Source organism: Notothenia rossii, assembly GCF_949606895.1.
Source record: "Notothenia rossii genome assembly, chromosome: 3".
Classification (NCBI taxonomy): Eukaryota; Metazoa; Chordata; class Actinopteri; order Perciformes; family Nototheniidae; genus Notothenia; species Notothenia rossii.
In genome coordinates, this window is record NC_136901.1 from 67693431 (window position 1) to 67714314 (window position 20884).

At 41.4% G+C, this 20884-nt stretch overlaps 2 protein-coding genes across 2 annotated transcripts in view; one reads left to right on the top strand and one right to left on the bottom strand.

The window, feature by feature from the left end:
• Window positions 1-3883: 3883 nt before the first annotated feature.
• LOC307032370 (SH2 domain-containing protein 1A-like) lies at window positions 3884-8370 on the top strand. Its single transcript, XM_079670277.1, is given in 4 exon segments — window positions 3884-4516; window positions 6296-6359; window positions 7739-7814; window positions 7817-8370. Coding segments are annotated over 4 exon segments (462 nt in total). The 5' UTR covers window positions 3884-4379; the 3' UTR covers window positions 8002-8370.
• A 1131-nt stretch (window positions 8371-9501) lies between these two features.
• tenm1 (teneurin transmembrane protein 1) overlaps window positions 9502-20884 on the bottom strand; it is a 217906-nt gene continuing 206523 nt past the window's right edge. Inside the window, 6 exon segments of the mRNA XM_079670275.1 lie at window positions 9502-11090; window positions 12376-12518; window positions 13295-14001; window positions 14858-15159; window positions 16186-16397; window positions 18031-18173. Of these exon segments, the coding sequence (XP_079526401.1) occupies window positions 10335-11090; window positions 12376-12518; window positions 13295-14001; window positions 14858-15159; window positions 16186-16397; window positions 18031-18173 (2263 nt within the window). The 3' untranslated portion in view covers window positions 9502-10334.

Consider the following 20884-nt stretch of genomic DNA (forward strand, 5'->3'; position numbering starts at 1 on the left):
ACAAACGAAGTACAAGTTTAGTTTTTCAAATATTTTTAATATACATTTCGATTGAATTGATTGATTTTTTTTAACATGTTAAAAGGAGAAGTAATCATAAAAATGGTGATATAATTTCGTACAACTTACCAATCAAACACAACTTTAAATGTAGCCTATATGAGCTCTTATTATCAACTTGGCCTACTTTCATTCATTTCTCCATTTTAGAAAAAATAGCCTAGCATTAAAATTCAGTCATCTTTAGCTTAATGATTCACATGGTTTAATACGCTGCCAACACATCAACACATCAAATATATGTGTTTAAACCTGGTTTAAACCTGGATAATATTTGTTTGACATGACAGCCGATATAGCTGACATCTAGAAAATGTACTTTGACAAGCAAAAAAAGTGTTTTTGTAAAAATGTTTACTTACCAGACCACAATGAGCATCTCTCTTTCACAGGCAATGAGAAATGAGAGGAGCTTGCATAATTTCTGGTCACGTGATTACAACTATAAGGCGTTGCCTGGTTACAGGGGGTGGTTCAATTTACCCACTGGCTCAATTTACCCCCTTCTCCCCTACATCATCCCTCATAACCTCCCAACGTTTGCCACTGGATGGCGCTAAAGTGCTGTAGAAGCACTGAAAAAATGCCACTGGCTGCTTACCCAGACAGAGCCCCAAAGTCCCAGCGCTCATGATCTTTCTGAGCCGAAGGGAAGATGGCTCTGACAGAGACTGATGACTCATGTAGGATACAGTTCTGAATGCATGAAAACAACAAATGCTGCATTTAAAGAGAGCTGCCAGCCTCAAAGCATGTACTGAGTGTTAAGGTTGACCTTTCCGAAGGGTCACTGGAGGGTGTATACAGGGAATAAAGACCATCAAAAATAGGAATGATACACATCTCAATGATGAGCTTATACAACCAGATGCTGTGCTATCACATCGGTAAAATGAAGCTGCACAAGTTTAATATTTGAATCAACAACAGCATCTTTAATTTGACACAACAGAACTTTCCGAGTGACAGCACAGATTGCAGGAGGAGTTTGTCGCAGTATGTTCAGGCACACAGCTCTGAGCTGATGGCTCGCCGCTCTGCAGAGCAGGTGTGAGTGTCCCCGACAAACGTCTCACAGAAGACAGAGCAGTGACATGTGACTGAGAACATGTGCTGTTAACTATGGACGTCTAATTGGGAAAGTGGAGCTGAGAAGTATGCTTAAACACTATCTTATATAGCAGGTGATAAACGTTTCCCATGCCTGCCTTAAAAAATCTTAACCTTATAACATATAATTTAAATGTAACATGTTGAAATGTAACATCTTTGTGAATTACTTTTAGCTTTACCACAAGTTTAAGAATTCTGCCACTGGTAGAAAGTAACTTATTACATATACTCAAACTTTACTTTATAGTTTTGAGGTAGGCTACTTTCTATTTTTACTCCACTACATCAGAGAGAAATAATGTACTTTATATTCGTTTATAGCTCATGGGGTAGCCTACTGTGACAGCTACTTTAAAGGGGACCTATCATGCAAAATACACTTTGTGATGTCTTTTATACATAAATACAGTGCTTGAATTGGAATACAAAAGGTGCCAGTGCTTTAAATCAGTTGTTTCAAGTCAATTTATTTATACAACCCAAAAACAAGAATTTGGCTCAAAGTCATATAGTAGGCGGCCTATATCCTACTGTATAATGCTGATGGGTTTGTCTCTTTACTGTACATTTTAGAAAGGCTCACTGTACTTAAACAAAATGACTCAGGGTGCATCTGAGATTAGAGGGGGTGCAGGGGTAAAGTGCTATTTTTATAAGTGGGGAGTGGAACACAAGATTTTTTTTTAAATATTGAAGTTAAAAGCATCAATCTGGTGCACTTGAGAGCAAAATTAATAGATCTATGGATACATCTCTCAACACCCATATGAAGCAGAACTTTAAGCAGATTTTCTATTTCTTTATGGATATTTTACAAATCACTCCCCTTTTAAACTCTATTCTTGTTGTACTGTCATATAGTATTTCATTTTTAGTGAGTTACTCAGATGAGTACCAGGAGACAGCGTTTGGTACTCTGGTACAATTGTGGTGAAGGCATCTGAGTTAGATGTGTTTGAACCTTAATGTCTACAGGCATAGCAGAAGATGGCATCTTTTTTACAGGAAATTCCAACCAATCTCTGTTTTTAAACCGTGATTTAAATATACCTGGGCAGGCTCTATTTTGCCGAGGTCCTCTGGCACTTGCGGGCCACCGGTGTTTGTGTGTCTTTTCCTCCGTACCCAAATCTTTTAAAAACAGGGGTACAACGAGCGGATACAGATTTGCTGCCAATCTGACGTCAAATCGGCAGCGGACCCAGAGAAAGTTGCTATCAGAAACAATGCCTGACGTGTTTTGGACGTAATCTCGTCTTTGTTTACATTAGCAAGCCTCGCTAACACTCTAACCTGTACTGTAGAGCACGTGTTTAAAAAGCAGGAAATAAAAAAAGAACTCACCTTGTGATAAACCTGCAAGAGAAAAAGCATTTGAGCTCCATACTGTTTCAGAAATAATCTTTTATGTGGTTTAGAACAGGATGGTGTTTTATCACAGCAGAATTTAACTTTATCTCCGGTAGAATTCTGATCAGGCATTAGCTCCGCCTCCTCTCTTTTTTTTTTTCAAGCTAAGGACCCAAAATCCGCGTTTCTCTAATAGGGCTGCAAAAGAGGGGTATGAGCAGTATGAGGCATGGCTACAATGGGTGAACTGTTTGGTATTTGAAGCAAAAAACTTCACCGACATGTTTTGTATAGGTATGGCCCTACAATATATGTTTCCAATATAACATGATAGGTCCACTTTAAGAAAAAGATTGCACAAAAAAGATACTATCAGCTTTTAATAAAGCAGAGGTAGAAGAAGAAATCCGATCTTATAGTTTATTAAAAGTAGAACAACCAGAGAGTGGGGATACTCTGTTAAAAGCAAAAGTCCTGCAATCAACATGTCACTCAAGTAAAAGCACAATGTATAAGCATCGAATATACTTCAAGTACCAAAAGTAAAAGTATGTAATGTCCCATTTTAGAATCATTTATGTCAATTAACTGGATTAGAATTACTGATGCATTTCAAGTGTGATCAAAGCTGGTAAAGTCGCTGCTAATTTCAATTCCTTTGTATACTGCAGGGTAGCTCCTGGTGTAACTGACGTCTTATTTAAGTGTTGATTATATTTCTCATCATTAATCCAAATCTGTAAAGTAACTAAAGGTAATTAATACATGTAGAGGAGTAAAATAATACTATTTACCTCTGAATTGTAGTGAGGTAGAAGTAAAAAGTAGCAAAACATGTAAAAACTCATAGTACTTGATTAAATGCACTTTACATCACAGTAAATCCTTGCTTTGTTAAAAATTTAACCAGTTATTATTGACATTTTTGGATTGTGACCATTTGACCCCTTATATAGAATTAGAGGCATATGACTTGTTAGCAGGTCTACTGAAACTCTTCAAATGGTTCAATTAAATAACAGTTTGAGAAAACAAAGAGGTTGAATTACTTTATATTTGACAAAAAGCTAAGTAACAAAATAGTTTAATAATAAAAAAAAACTTTACATTTGTCAACAAATCATTCTTCAGTCACAGAATAAATACTTTTTACACTTTTTGCTGATTATTATTTAGCATTAATACCATTGTTAATGCATATCCTTTACTTGTTTATCTATGTGAGTGTTTACTATTAATGTATTAATACATGAACTGAGTGGGTGTTAAAGATAAAAACACTTGTTCTGCTTCAGCACATCCTTATTCTTAGAAACAGACAGTTTAAGAACCCTTCTGCAAATAGGAAAACTAAGCGAGTCGGTCACACATTGCACACGCACTGCACACATTTTCCTGTGTGCAAAGAATGATATTGCTTCTTTTTCACTTCTTTCTTGTGCTTTCTATTGTTGTGGAAATATTCAGTTAGAATCTTTGATGTTATTTCCTGTCGATGCAAAAAATACAATCATTTCCTGAGAGATACGCAAACCCACATTTCAGTGTGTGCGTACATGTGTGTAGTGGAGGAGGAGGCAGAGCAACAAGCCATAAAGGTTAGAGGTTAGAGAGAGCTGCTATCAGTCTGGGTTAGACGCTGAAAAAAAACTGAAAGCTGCTTTTACCAGAACTCCCAAACGGACATTTGGAAACATCAAGAAGCAGATATCAAATGAGAAGCTGGACAGCTGCCTTACCTGTGGAAACAACGAGAAGAGCAAAAAAAAGGCCTGCAGTGGAACGTTAAAAGTGAGGAAGGGAGGAAGAGGAAAGCTGGCAATAGGAAGGAATACAGTAGTGGATCTGGAGAGGAGATGGAGAACCTGTCTGTGTACCACGGGCCCATCGGGAAGGAGGAGGGGGAGAGGAGGCTAGGGCAGGACGGGCGGGACGGCTGCTACCTGCTGCGGGACAGCGACTCTGTGCCCGGGGTCTACTGCCTGTGTGTGCTGTGAGTACAGACAGGGGGTGTTAAAGTACTCAGTAAAAGTAGAAATACTAGTTTGAAAGTAATCATCCTGAATTCAATAATGTACTTAAGAAAAAGTACTGGCATCAAAATGTAATAAAAGTACTCATTCTGCACAATGACCCGTTTCAGTTACAAACAGTACATTATTATCATAAGTGTACTAAAGAGTATCAAAAGTAAAAGTATGTAGAATATAAGTTTAGCTCTTTCTTAAGAATAGTATCCTGTTTTTATCACTTTTACAAGTATTTTAATCTTCTAGTTTATTAATTTGGAGCCAATTTGAGAGACTTCGTAACACATGATTGATTAATAATGCATCGTGTCATATGAGCAGATTGTGTGTTTTTATATATAAAAAGCTACTAGTAACTAAATAAATGTAGCGGTGTAAAACATACAATACTGTCTCTGAAATGTAGTGGAGTAGAAGTATGAAGTAGCAGACAATGGAAATACACAAGTAAAGTAGATTATGCCAACAATAATACTTAAGTACGGTACATATATATGTACTATGTACTTTATTAAATTCCACCACTGAGTACAAACACATCTCTGCTTCTTTACCAAGGAATCACACCAACACATAATCCAATTTTCTTCTATTATAGAGAGTATTGATCTCCTCACATTTAGGAAATGAAAGTATTAACTGAAAGACGGTGGCCTACAATTAAGTGTGACAGTCTCATAAGAGAAGTAATGATCACAATAGTGACGGTAGAGCAAATGCCTGTTCTCAAGATGAAGTCAAGTTAAAGTCCTGCACTCAAAAGTAAACGTACAAAAGTGTCAGAAGAAAAAAATACTTAAGTACCAAATCTTAAATCCAAAGTGACCTTTATTATATCACAGGTTTATCAAAGTGATGCATTCATGTGTCTATCATTTTGATGTCGCAGCTGGTAAAGAATGACATACCATAATAACTTTTTTGTACTGCCAGGTATCTCCATCCAAAATCAAACTGTATTAGTTTAATACATCTTTGAATTTATATTATAAACCTGCACATTTAACTAGTATCTAAATATTTGTGAAATAAATGAAGTGGACTCAAAAGTACACTTATTGCTGCCAAAATGAGTAGAAGTACAAACTACTATAAAAGGAACAACTTAAACAAAATACCTTAAAAATGTACCTTAGTACACTTGAGTAAGTTTACTTTGTTACTGTCCACCTCTGAACATACTAAGTTACAAGTTCCTGCATTCAAAATTAAGTAAAAGTACAAAAGTATACATAAACAGCGTCATATACTTAAAGAAAGTGAAAGTATTCATCTTGTAATGTGGCTCATTTTAGAGTCATATTAAAGTATTGTTTTATAATTATTACACAAATGTGTTCATCACTCATGTCATGTGTTGCACTCGGTGAAGGTGGGGTTTATTTAAAACACTTTGTAACGCTGAGTTTAATCACAATGTATGAGTTCGTTTATATTTTGTATCAATAACCCACATCTAGAAGATGCTACCGTACAGTAAGTACTAGCACTAAGTAGAAAGGGAAAAGTCAGTAACCTATGAAAATATATTACGATATTGTTTTAAATATACCTAAATCTGCAAAGTAATTAATAATCTGTATGTGATGTAGTGGAGTACAACGTTTGCCTACAAAATGTAAAAGTATAAAGTAGCAGAATGTGAAAATACTCAATTGAAGTTCAAGTATGTTGAAATGTATGACTGTCAAAGATCAAATGATCAAATGTGCTAATGTGTGTGTGTGTGTGTGTGTGTGCAGGTGCAGTGGATTTGTGTACACGTATAGGCTCCACAAGAACGACGCGGGCTCCTGGGCTGCTGAAGTGAGACATTTTTATCTTCTTCTTTCTCTTCTTTCCGCACCAAACAGCTGCACATCCGCCTCGCTCCGGTTGCTGTTTATTAGTTCTAGAGGTTGTTTTGGTGCCAGCCTAATTCAGCAAGCTGTGAATTTGAGGCAAACATGAGGCTTTTTTTTCCTTCTCCAGGATTGACAGCACTGAGAAATGGGTTCTTCTTTTTACTTTAGCAATAACACCCCCCCCCACCAAACCACACAATGTACGACGCCACAGCATCAGCATACCCAGAGATGGGGAAACGTAGAATTGCATTTGACAGGATCTCTGATGGGATATGTAATTGAGCGCTGAGGTTTGGCACACACCCAGAGATGTGATCGTATGGAGACATCTGAAGCTCTGTCTCTCGCTGACGACTAAAAGCGGCGTGCTGTTGTAACTACATTTTACCCCCCGCTCATTTCTACTGACAACATCAAGCCAACAGATAGGGGGAGAGAGGACTTGAATAAAACGGATTTCACTACAAGCTCAATAACAGTTTACATTATTCATGCACAATATCAGTCACTTTAATGAAATATCCCCGGGAACAGAGGTAACACTTGTGGCCGGAGACAGAAACATCCAAAGTGCTTCGCTGGAGAAAACTTTGATTGATTTCCAAATGCATTCGAAGGGTTTTCACCATTTGCCTCCAGCATGATTGATTACACGAAAACAAATATGCTTTTAAAGTCCTTACTTGACAAAATTATAATACTTTAAATGTTTTATAGTTTGGAGATACAAGTGACAGCTGTGTCTAAAGTGGAACCTTTATGAAGGTTATCAATAAGATGCAAAACTTGAATTTCTCTAAAGCCAAATGAAAAAGGTCATAAAGAGAACAGCTTTTGTTTTACTGGAAGATGAATTCTAAAGAACCGTTTTTATTTTCATTGAGAAATGTTTTGTTATGTCAGTTGTATTCAGTAACGACACTTAGATGTCACACATACATCCACAAATAAATGCTTTTTGTGGACTCACTGAATGTTAAAAAAGTCCAGGGGAGTGAACGCTTTGAGCGGGAACTTCAACCATAACTTTCCTAATTTAGCTTGAAACCCTGTGAGTGTCGTTTCCATGCTTCCAGAGTAGTTTTTACAGCAATTATAGATTTGTTTGCCATCATCTTATTTGTTTGCCTTAAAGTGTGTATCACAGATATTTGATATACCTCATGAAGCCTTGCTCACAGTGCTCTCATGTGTGTGTGCCTCTACCTTCTGATGTCTTTTACAAGGTGAATCTGTGAGAGCTCATTTCGAGTCGCTCCCCATCCTGTCCTCTCTGTCTGATGTGGAGACGCTGATTTCCCCCCTCTGCCTCTTTTCCTGTCTCTTGTGTGTTTTCAGACCACTCCTGGAGTGCAGAAGCGATATTTCCGGCAAATCAAGAACTTGATAGCAGCTTTCCAGAAGCCTGGACAGGGATTGCCGTTCCTCTGCTCTTCCCCGTGACAGCTCAGAGACGGGCACACACACACACAGAGACGCCCGGTAACAGCCTGTCGCCGACACACAGCGGCCCTGACGCTTACCTCCAGCAGCGTACGCCTCGCGCTGCTCAGGGACACAAAAACAGGAACAAGAAGGAGCTGCAGCAAGCTTTGGGTTAGGGGTGTACCCTCAGCTTAATATTGACCCAATTATAAACCAAAAACTGTCTTCTAGTGATGCCTTACTGTTGCATTTTGCACGCTGTGTGTGTGAAGTGAACGTCATTTCTTCCCCCAATTAACCAGTTTGTTAAATGACATCATTTAAGATCTGGCTGTGACTCAGATCTCAGCACCCTTCCTCAATTTTATTTTTGAATTCTTTTTCTGCATATGCGGCACATAAAGCGCCTTTCAGGGATGTAATGTAAAAATATTCATCTGCTGAAACATTAATATCCATCACAAGATGACAACAAATATTGTGCTGTGTTTTCTTAATGCAATTGGGTGATGGCAAAGAAAATAAATGATATTGGTTGAAATAAACTTTTTTGAAATGAGGTCACACACACACACACACACACACACACACACACACACACACACACACACACACACACACACACACACACACACACACACACACACACACACACACACACACACACACACACACACACACACACACACACACACACACACACACACACACACACACACACACACACACACACACAGGCCTCTGACTGACATATAATGCAGAACAAAAATTCAATTTGACATATTGAAGTACTGATTTCCTCCGTGGAGAGAATGCTGGAGAGGGGGGGGGGGGGGGGGGGGGGGGACCTGTCATTCATCTGATTGACATTACTGGCTTCCTATGAAAATAAAAGAGTGATAGAGAGGGAGAGGAACCATTCAGCCCAGGCGATTCTTCAATGCAGCGGTCTCCTAGCAACCGGACCCTCCATCTTTTCAGCAGTGAGATGAGGTTGGACAGTATCTAACGGAGCATATGGTTTAGAAAGAAAGGTACATCGCAGCCGATCAGCGTGCTACTGAGGAACGTATATCACCTTCTCGCACTCACACCATATGCATTGTGGGGCTTTGTCATCCGCAGCCCAGGGAGAGAAACACAAACAATTAATGGTGGGCAGATGGTGGAGTGACGGCGGGGAGGGGGAGAGGCAGACGGACGGGGAGGTGGATTAGTGGTAGCTAGATTAAGAAGAGAAAAAAAAGAAAGAAAAACAAACTTTAACTTTTTTGTGTGTTGTTGTCGGCTTTGGAAGTGGTTCACATGCAGTCTGATTGGCATTTCCTAATGAGAGGAGACAAGCTGTAGAGAACGGCTCAGCCAACTCCAGGTCCTGCCCCTTCTGCACTCACCACCCACTCGCTGAGCTTCAGCTGTCACATTTCTTTTTCCCTTTCTCTGTTGCTTCCTCTTCTTCTTCTTCTTCTGCTTCCGACAGACGCAGGTTTCTCATGCACATCTCGGTGTGAGCTGTAATGATAGGCGATAATGACAGCACAGATTTGAAAGTGACAAAGTCCCAGAAAGCAGAACAAAGCGCGCACAACAAATGTGTGGCGAGGAGGCGAGAGGGACCACCAGCCAGAGGAAGAGATAATAAGCAACAATGCTGAGACAAATCCCAGGATGCAATCTGGTAATCCACACATAATAACTTTAATCAGCATCGTAACCCAATAAAGTCAGATTTTTCAGCGAGAATATTTACTATAGCCATGTATAATTCTTTGCAAAAATGTAACTGTTTTTCTATTGATTAACAATACTGACACTTACTTATGAACAACAGCATTTCCAGTTGAGCACTTTTTTCCGTGTGAAAGCACTGGCTATGTACATTCTTGATTTTAGTATACACACTCATACAAACTACTGTTGGAGCACACTAGAGGCGGGAGAACCGGGAGAGGTTTCCCTTCTCTAAAGGGGAGTGTCAGAGTTGACAAGGCCTCTCTTACACAATATGTAAACGATAGTATATCCGAGGTAAACCATGTGGGAACTCAAATGGCCACCGGAGAGCTCTTGATTTGGAGTCATGAAGAGGATTGTTCACTGGCAAATCCTAAAAAGTCTTCATCTCTACAGTTCAGTGAATCAGAGTCCAAGAAACGATGAACAGTGTTGAAACAGCAAGATGACAGACAGTCAGTCCGTCCGTCGGTCCGTCAGTGAGTCGGTCAGTCGGTCAGTCCCGGATACAAAAAGCAAAGCCACAGCCAAACCACACTGCTTGTGCCACTGTTAGAAATTGAAGAACTGGACGATAATAATAAAATACCATCATTTTGTCACAATTAAAGGCATTTGGAAATCATTTTTTCCCCCAATCTCTCTTCTTGTTCTTCTTTGTCGTCGTCTTCTTCCTTTTTTTTTTGTTGATACGGTATAGAAACAGTAGAACAAATCAGAGTAGAGTAGAAACAGGCAGTCTTTGGTGGGGTGGGGGGCTGCTCACGTGTCTCTGTTACCTGCCCCCCACCTCGCTTAGTGTCATAAAGTGGATGTTGGCGGGGCAGTCGGACAGCTCCGGCTGCTGCTCTATAGGCAGGGAGTAGTAGCCGTCGTAGCCCGGGACCAGTCCAGCAGACAGCAGCTGCTGCTTCTCCGCTTCGCTCCATGCTCTGCTCCCCACGTCCCCTGAATCCACCCTCTTCCTCTCCCGCTCCCACGCCCCCTCCACCGCTCTCTTCCTCGCCTCCTCCTTCACACGCGCCCTCTCTTCCTCCTCACTCCCGCCGTAGCGCACGCACAGGCACAGCGCTCCCTGCTGGAGGGTGATATCGGCGAATCGTCGAGTCCTGCCGTTCACCGTGGCGCTCATCTGAGACACGCTCACGTTCACCCCGCTCTCCAGGACGCGCCCTCCGACCCCCAGCCCCAGAGCGAGGTCTTCCTCGATGGGTCGGGACTGCAGGAAGTGGTGCGTGTCGCAGCCGTGCAAGGTGAAGCTCAGCCCGCTCAGGTGGATGCCGCCGTTTAAAATGGCCGCCACGCGACGGCTGTCCTCGCTGGCGACGCCGATGACTTCAGCGCTGACACGGCCGTGGGAGACGGCAAAGCGGATGCTGGGGCCGAGGAGAGAGGGCCGCGAGCCGAAGGGGGGAGGGCGGGTGGGTCGGTGGCAGGCGGAGCCCACGGGCTCCGAGACCAGAGGCAGCCTCTGCAGGGAGATGAAGCTCCTCAGCTGTCTGCGCAGCTCACACTGGATCCCCAACACCACCTGGGAACAAGGACAACAGGTTAACTCAACATATTACAGAGACTTGCATGCACCTAAATAAAGGTCACTGAGAGGCAGGTATGAAAAGAAAATGATCGTGTTCCATTTACAAAGTCTACATTTTATGTCAGGGTTAGAAGTCAGAATTCTGGGACAAGAACTCATCATTATCGGAGAAGCAAATAATAAATCACCTGGCAAAACATGTAAACATGTGAACTTTTATTTCTTAAACACAAGAGAAAAAAACTGTTTTGATTAGACCTAAAATAAAAAGGATCACCAGAATGTTGTCATGCCTCGCCGAGCTTCAATATATGTGTGCAATGACAGAATATTTCACAACACATGTTTTTTGACATTAACCAGGAAAAGAAAACTAATAATGGCTCTGCTGCATTTGCGTTGTAGTGGGTTAGTGGACACATGCACCACGGCACTTTTTCACAGCAGACACTTGACTTGTCACAGTAGGAACAGCAGGTGTATAAAATCGCACTGGCATTGACAGAGCCATCATTAGCGTTGTGAGCAACACCTGCTCTTTTCTTACTTTGAAAAGTCAAAACATGTGCTGTGACAAAAGGTGTACAACGGGACTCTGAAAGTGGTAAAGCTAAGTGTAATGGAACTAAAATGAATGTTATTATTTTTTCTGAGATCACTTGTCAAACTGTTAATAGTTCAAATAAACGTCTTTGAGGTTTGGACACACTCATGAAATTATCACGTTGCGTCGTTAAAATAATTTCTTTTTTATTGAAGCAGAGCAAATAAGTAATACATTTACAAAATAACACATGGAATTCATTTGAGTGATTGTTTTCCTATTTGCAGATGTTATCCTGTGTATTGCAAAAATAATGGAATAGATAATTGCACTGAACATTTATTTGTTTGATTTATATGTGATTTTCAAATCAATCACTCATGTTGTGATGCATATGGTTGCGACTAAAGACCATTTTCATAATGAATTAATATGACAACATTCTTTAATTCTTTAAACAGTCCAATTCGTCAAGATACTACATTAAAAATGACGTGAAACAGAGAAAAAACAGCAAATCTTCACATTGAAGAAGCTTGAACCAGGACTAAAGTGATTCAAATGAGAATGTATGAATCATCAAAAGTGTTTATTTTCTGACCGGTGACTAAGTGGTTGTTTGACTAATGTTGATATTGGAAAAAAAAAGTGTATATATGTTACTTTTTAGATATATTTAGCATACATCAAGGGATAACCATACTCTGCACATTTGAAATAGCTTTTAGATCTCACCTTGCTGGAGTCCCAGTCCTGTGTTTTGGTCTGGGTCTTCATCAGTTCGTATGTTTGTTCCATTCTGCCCACTTCAGGCTTCGGAAAGCCTGGGACAACATTATGAAGCTGGAAACCAAATAGCTGCAGCCAACTACCAATGTCTGCACACACACACACACACACACACAAAGAAAGAGAGACAATTGCAGGGAGGGTTAGAATATAGTATTTACTGTGGAGCCAACATAAAGTCATAAGGCCAAGCAAACAATACCTCATACAGGAAATCACACAATATCTGAGCATTATGTGGTGGGGATGGTCGGGCTGGTGTTTCCCTGACAAACACATCCAGTAATAAACAATCCTGCTGCAGGGAAACGTGACAGGCCAAATGAATGTTCTATTAACCAGAAGGACATACGCCCCCACCCACATCCCATATTCATTCTCCTGCTCGCCTATTCCATCTCTTTCCCTATCGCGAGTTTTCTATTTGGTCTCTCAGGGAAACTGTGTGTTCTTGACAGACAGAGGGAACAGAACATAACACGCCTGTGTTCAAAAAACAAGCTGATCAGAGGCATGGCTGTCCTTTCTGTTGCCAGTACAATGTGTGTCTGTCACATAATTTCCTCCTGCCAAACAACTCACCTGTGGCTAGCTGTGTGCCCCGTTCACTCAGTCTGGATGGCAGATGTTTCCCATGTAGGTGAGTGTGATTGTGTGTGTGTGTGTGTGTGTGTGTGTGTGTGTGTGTGTGTGTGTGTGTGTGTGTGTGTGTGTGTGTGTGTGTGTGTGTGTGTGTGTGTGTGTGTGTGTGTGTGTGTGTGTGTGTGTGTGTGTGTGTGTGTGTGTGGCTAACAGAAATACCTTCCTGCCTATATCTGTGTGAGAGCTGGCAGGCTGAATGTGTATCTCAATGTGTGAAACTCACCTGTAGTAAACTCAGTCACCTCCTCCACTTTGCCGACTGGGCAGTTGTTCTTAAACGCGTACACGTTGCATGGCTTCGGCTCTTTGCTCAGCTCCCCCCACAGCTCGTGATTAGGCGAAGTCCATCGCCCTGCTAGCGTGTCGTAGTCTCGCCTCCCCAGATGGACGAGTCGTGTGAGAGGATCGTACAATCCGCCGTGGAAGCCGATGACCAGCTGGAAGTCCTGGTTGGTGTCCTGGTAGACCTCTCCGTACGGGGTGTAGAGGATCTCCTTCACCAGGCGGCCCTTGTTTGAGAAGACCGCCCTGGGGGTCCCCACGCTGTCGCAGGCCACGTAGTACTCCTCGCCGCTGCTCAGCTCCATGGCGATGAGGTGGCCCTGCAGGTCGTAGTACAGCGAGGTGATCAGGTTGCTGCTGTGGTTGTACAGGTGGCTCACCCTGGTTGGGTGCGACAGGTCGGCGTAGAAGAACTGCAGCTGCTCGCCGCCGCTGCTCTTGGTGGCCACGCGGCGCCCCAGCCCGTCGTAGCGGTACCACGCGGTGCGCTCCGTCAGTCGGTTGAAGACGCGCGTCAGCAGGCCGTTGGAGTTGTAGTCAAACAGATCGTTGGCTCGCTGGCGGAGGAACCCGTCGTCGTCCACGCTGTACTGTAACTCTCCGAGGTGTGTGATGCGATCTCTCTGGTCGTAGCGCAGCGGGGTCAGTCTGGAGGTAAACCCAACAGGTAGAGGTATTAATGCAGTTGGAATATGTCCAACATAAATACATCAACATACCGTCATGCTAGCAGCTTAGCGAGGCTGCACTTTGTAGTTAATCTATTGGCCCACCAATAAATCAGGCGCCATTTTTATATAATCATCTGAGGTTATGATGCAGATTATTTAGTCATTATAGTATTTCATGAGCCAACACCGGAGAAGGCCATTACTCAAGTAGGTTTACGCATTTCATTGACTCGGAGCAACAAGGAGATGCTGCTACCTGCTGATAAATGCACTCAAACTATTTATTTTGTATTCAATCCAGTTTAGTTCATACATATTTTTAAGACATTTATATAGTATAGTAGGCCTATATATAATTATTTTCATTTTAAAATAGGTGCACTGCAGACAGAATGCAGATCTAGTTAGGCAAGAGAGAGACTGCACAGAAAGTAAAAATAGTAATAATTTTAAGTTCAGGAATTTTCTTTGCTAATTTGTTATTTTTAAATTGTTTGTATTTATCTACGAAACCCAACAACCATTGAAAAACCCAAATTGGTGAACCTAAAGCAAAGCAAAGTGCTAATCTAAGCATGCTGTAGTGCATGCATTTTAGCAGCCATAGTGTTCACAATCTTATTTTAGCTATTGGCATGCGCTAATCATCACATCATACAGCTAAGGCCGATCACTACAGTAGTTAGAAGCCATCGTCTGGCCACCGTGAGAATTTTGCGGCAATCCATCTAATAATTATTGAGATAAAATGGATTGACATTGCTCTCTATCTTCTTAGTTTTCACACAGTAATGACACATTTCTTCCTGTATAATATCCAGTGTGTGACGCACCTGGCACTGGTTCCGTGGCTGAGCAGGTTGATGTTCCCATTGAGGTCGTAGCTGTAGCGCCACTGAGGCCGCTCGTTAACAGAGGCACTCTGCAGCTGGCTGTCGGCGTCGTACTCGTAGGTGTAGCGCGTCACGTTGTTGTCCACGCCCACCCTGATGTCACAGGTGGTGGTGCGGCCCGCAGAGTCATACTGGATGGTCATCCAGTAGGCGATGGATTTAAGGATCTCGTACTGGACCTCCACCACCTGGCCGTAGGAGTTGAAGACCTTGGTGTGCTTCATCAGATGGGTGGTGATCACCTAGAGGATTGCAGATGAGATGCGTTAGCCACCTGAGCACACATGTAGACTGAGGTGCTTTATGCAGCTTGTTGTTTTAAAGCTGTATTAAAATATATTTTTGGCCAACGTGTAAATACAACATAAGCCTTATAAAGTATTATGGTGAACGTGTTAGCAAACAGTTTCCAATGCATATCTAGCACTCATGAAGTAACTCAAGTAGGCCTATATATTTCATGTTGTGGGGTACTGGACAAACGCAAGTCCAATATACACTCTTTTTAGCTCTGTCTTGCCACCACCTTTTGAGAGAAACACCTTTAAAGCCTTTACACAATAGGGTGAATTGTTTTTTAGTGTATAAAATTCTCATGACAATATATATTTCTATAGAATAGTTTTTATCATTAGCACCTTTACACAGCGTATTAGATTATATACCGAAAAAAACAAACATTTATTGGATATTTTGAGAATTGTACTGAGAATAAAGTTGCCAAATCACGTTGCCTGCACCAGTTGTGTCATTATTTTTGTGAGGACAACCTTGCCAAAAGCAGTGCATACCGTATTTACTGTAGTCATTATAATCCTACCTTTCACAATAAAAGTCCTATTCGCAGGAGAGCATTTCAATTTTTTTCGTGTCCTTCATTTGTCCCGCTCCTGTTGTTTAGGCCTAAAAGCTGTAACTGTCTTTTATTTTCACCAGTTAGTTGCTAACATCATCTGACTGCTGTTTAATGCTTGTGAGCTAAGCTACCGCGTTAGCATTAGAGTTTAAAGCAGTTAATGACAGCTGTCAGTGTGAACAAAAAGAGTAAAGTTGTGGGCCATAAAACCCGAAACAATGAGACGATAAACTGCGGGGATCATTTTCTGTATTTTTTTCACTTTTATATCACAAAGTAATTTGATCCATACCTAATAAAAATATTGATTAATGCAGCCTTAAGACAACATCAAAAGCCACATTTGTGGAAATACTACCAAATGTATCCTACTTCATGTGTGCAATAGTTTAGTTGACTGTTTTCTGCCTACCTGGTTGAGGTCGTAAAAGATGACACTGAATTTGCCAAACTGTTCCACCCGACCTGACACGTCCACGTAGCGGTACAGATCGATGGGGAGGGGGGTCTCATTAATGACTGCCTGCATGCTCGTCACTCTGAAGTTGTTGTAGCTGTAGTCAAACCTGGCGTTGACCAAGCCTTCCTCGCTAAAGCGGAAGATCTGTCGACTTGTTAAGGGACCTACGGAAGAAACCATAAGGGAGATTTACCCTTTAAGCTTTCAGATTAGCATGTGCCTGAACTGTTCACACACCACATATGCATTTGCACACACGGCCCTCACAGCTGGCCATCATGCCTCCCTGTAAAAGCCTTTCTAATTAATTCAAATCAAGGACTAATTCAACATCATTAACACAGACACACGCAGTGCAATCCATTCAATCTTAACTATCCCCACACCTCTGGCATTTCCAGTGCTGACCTTTAATATGGGGGGATAATGAAATCTAAAGACAATAGCCATGATGTGCCAATGTGCTCCTTAATGTCAGAACATCAACTTTAACAACACCATTCGTCACCTCCGCGGCTCGCTCCCAAAGCTCCATTTGGAGAAAAAAAGCGGCCTGCTAATGAAACACCATTACCTTGCTATTGGAGATGACTCTAATTGCAGTTAAGATGACTAAGTGTCTAGCTTTGGCGACTGTAGAGAGCTGGATCAGCATTACATCTTCTATTTTTATCGTCCGTGGAATGTTGCTTCTAAACCTGCGCTAATGGGGAAATGGCGGAAGCTCTGAGAGAGAGGTGCAGTCTTTTTCTGCCGCCCTAGGGAACTCTCTCACAGTCTGCTCGTCTCGCTTCTGTAGCTGTCAAGTTTCCTTCTTATTTTCTGTTCCTTTTTCTCCCTCGCCTACCTCTCTATAAACCCTGTTTCTACTTCCTTTTTGGTCCCCGCCCCTCCTTGTCTCCTCTCAAGGGACAATTACCACTATCTCTCCTCTCTCCCAGGCTCCCGTTTGTTCTGCTGAAATGAGATCAGTTAAAAGGAAGGTGAGAGTCTATTCACAGTTAGGGGCAAAGCCATAAACACACGCACACACATACAGCTGTGCCTCGCAGTTACGTGACACCTGATCGAGAAGAGCCAATCAGGGAGTCTCGTGAAGTGAACCGGGAGTAGAGATGAGAACTCTCAACGACCCTGGGAAGACTCCGTAACTTGAGGGAATCGTTGAACTGTATTAACAACGAAGCTGTGCGAACATATTTGTAGCTAAAGGGGCCGATTGGTGATAATACCATTTCTGAGGTAATAACACTGCAATTTATGAAGTGCAATGTTTTTCTAGCAAGTTTTTCGAATCAGAAGTGAATTGTCACGTTATTAAGGTTATAATCGATGGCTTCAGGTAAGATTTCCAGCCCTTTGTGTGAGTACAACAAGCAACACATATATTCAAACCCAGCTCTCTGCATATTAGTGTATATTCTTACATCCACTCGTTCACTTTGATCAGGCAGCCTGGTTTGCGGAGGTGGGGAAGCAGTCGGCTGCTGTGAGCGTGGGGGGTGGTCTCGTATTTGCATCTGCGGTAGACCACAGTCTCTTCCACTCTCATATGCTCGGCCCTATTCACACCTCTAACTGCTGCTCCGTTAGTCTCAGAAGAAACAGCACTACGGCTGACTCAAAACCAGACTGCAAAGTTTGATGCTTCCAGACAAATCTGTACGAGTGCCCATGCTTTGAGCTGCCCCTCACGCGATAGATCCTTTTAAATTATGACTCATTGCACATTGTAAATAATTCAGATTTGTGACCACCTTTAAGTTGGATGTGTCTTGAGTGCTTGTGTATACGTACCGGTCTGTCTGTAGCGTATTGAACTGATGAAGCCGTTATGGGTGAGATGAATGGTCTTGACAGTGCCGGAGGACTCATCGTAAGTGAAGGTCACCAGGGTGGAGTCATAAACCACCTCCGCCAGCCGCGCTGCTGGTGTATACCTGGAAAAAAGTGCAATGAAGAAAATATTAATTCAAAGATTAGATCAGAAGTTTAAGTCCCATCAGACAAAACTTGGACAAATAGCACCCCCTCACTTTGTTTTTCTTGCAGAGTTTTGTCTCCTGGATGCCTATGGGATTATGATCATGATATTTGATCCAATAGACACTCAACAATTGAGCCTAGACAGTAAATATTGCTGTTTGACAACTTCACACACCAAATATATAGAAACAAGTTCATCCTAAGGCATTTATGATTGCAAAATGTTATCCTATAAACTGCTGTTTCTCTGAACTATGTCAACCAAATCATTAGATTTAGGCCATTCTATGTGATCCTCTAAAAACGAATGTTTTATTTTTGCACTTGCTGAGCATCCCCTGAATCTGTTTGGAGGCCCCTTGGGATGCCCGCTTTCCACTTCCAAAACCTCCTAAATAGTTGATAAATGACTGGGTTATGAATAGATAATTAAAATGTTCAGTTAAAGTCTGAACTTAAATGTAAGTAAACATGCTATACCTCATGAATAATATAATGACCCCTGGGGCACATTAAGGAAAAAAGTTGTATCATCCTTTAACATATCTTTAAAATCCAAACCAGCTGCGGCAGCATTTATGGCCTCTCAAATCTTAAAAATAGGGCCATTTATTATAGTCTCTACATTTAGCACCTGAGCGTTACCATTGTTAAATGCCAGCACACTGCACGAATCAGTTGTCAAGAATTTGGTGGAAATCAGATCAGTGGGTCTGACATGGTATGATGTTAAAAAACAAGAAATGTAATCAGTCTCCGCATTAGTCCAATCAGAGTGATTTGTAACCACGGCGGATGATAAGGCACGTGCTGTGTCAGCGAGACTCAGAGGATTCAATAAAGCTTTTAAACATCTGAGATTAGCCTTTCATTATGGGACCTTCATCAAGCCAATCAGTGTTATGTTTTTACGTTGTGCCAAGATACATAATGCCTCATCAAAATCAAAGCGGCGGTGTCGTCAATGTCACCTCTTCAACACTGCGCTGCCTCCTCGAATTAGGCGATAAAACCAACAGCCATTAAACCCTTTAATGGGTATTACCTGTTAGGTTGGGAAAATTAATAGATTTATGACATTTCTACATTACACCCATATTACACATTAATACACCCCTATTACACCCCTATTATACTTATTAAACCCGTAATATACCCATATTACTCCGCTATTCCAACCATGTTACACCCTTGTTATACTCATCCATATTACACTGTTACTTGACCCATATTACACCCAAGTAACAGCAATTTAACACCCATATAACACCATTGTTACACCCCTATCACACCCATATTACAAACAAATACGCCCTATAGAGTGGTGCAGTGCCGAGTCCTAAAACCCGGAAGTGAGTAAGCATTTTACCACTTCCTGTTCCCTCGTCTCAGAGTCAATGGGATTTCTCCATAGGATTTTGGAAAATAGCTGGAAATAAGTTCTGTGGTTGACACACATTTAAGAGACGGATCACGTTTTATTCTACGACATTAAATACATCAGCAGTGACCCCACTGGTGATTTTTGAAGAGTTTACGAGTCTGAAAGACGATGGTTGTTAACAAGTGGCTGAATAGGACTACAGAAGTTGTTGAGGACGTTGTACGTCATTACACCGAACAAGTAAACACTCCCGCTAAGTTTGTTTGCCCTGTTCTGCTTGAAAGCAAGTACCTGCCTCCTGCAAACTGTTAAAACAAAAGCTTCAACTTGTACAATTTAGAATCTGTATTTTTGAATATGGATCTTAAGTTGGTGCGACGTTGAAGTCGTTCAACCCTGCCGTAGTTCGTTTATATCTTAACGTTAGCATTTTGCTTCTGGCGATTACATTTAAGATTTGAAAATTATAAAAGTAGGATAGACATGTGGATATTATCCGGCTGAAAAAAACGTGCATTATCTAACAGGTTCGTTTTCCACAGACCTTATTACGAGCTATCTTCCAAAATCCTATGGAGAAATCCCATTGCTTTTTTGTGGAGTGAACCCATGCGCAGCTTATTTCCAGGTAAATACGTCATCCCTTACACCCATGTTACACCATTATTACACCCGCCATACATCCATGTTATACCCACGTTAAACCCATGTTACACTGTTATTAGACTCATATTAGACCCATGTAACACCACTATTACACCATTATTGCACCATAATTACACTGTTATTACATCCATTTTCCACTTGCACACAGCATGTCAAATGTCTGTATCCTGGGGTAAACCACTTAACTAGGACTGCACGATATTGGAAAAACTGATATTGCAATATTTTTTCCCCCTGCGATATATATTGTGATACAGTATCAACAAAATACAGGACTTGAAGAAAAACCGTTTTTTTTGTCCGCAAACCATCCTTTCTTGAACTTTAATGCTATACAATTGGTATTTTTCTAACTATATTTAACTGGATGAAGGATTCTAGTCACGGACGTCTGGATCTTAAAGGTGGGGTAGGTAAGTTTCAGAAACCGGCTCGAGATACACTTTTTTATTATATTCCATGGAATGCTCTTAACATCCCGATAGCAATGAATATCTTAAGTGCTTTGACAAAAAATCCATAAAAAATGTTCATCTGTGGAACCCGTAATACTGTAAAAACTACAACCAATCCGTTTAGCCGGGCCTTCCATCTCGTGCACGCACAAATGTATCT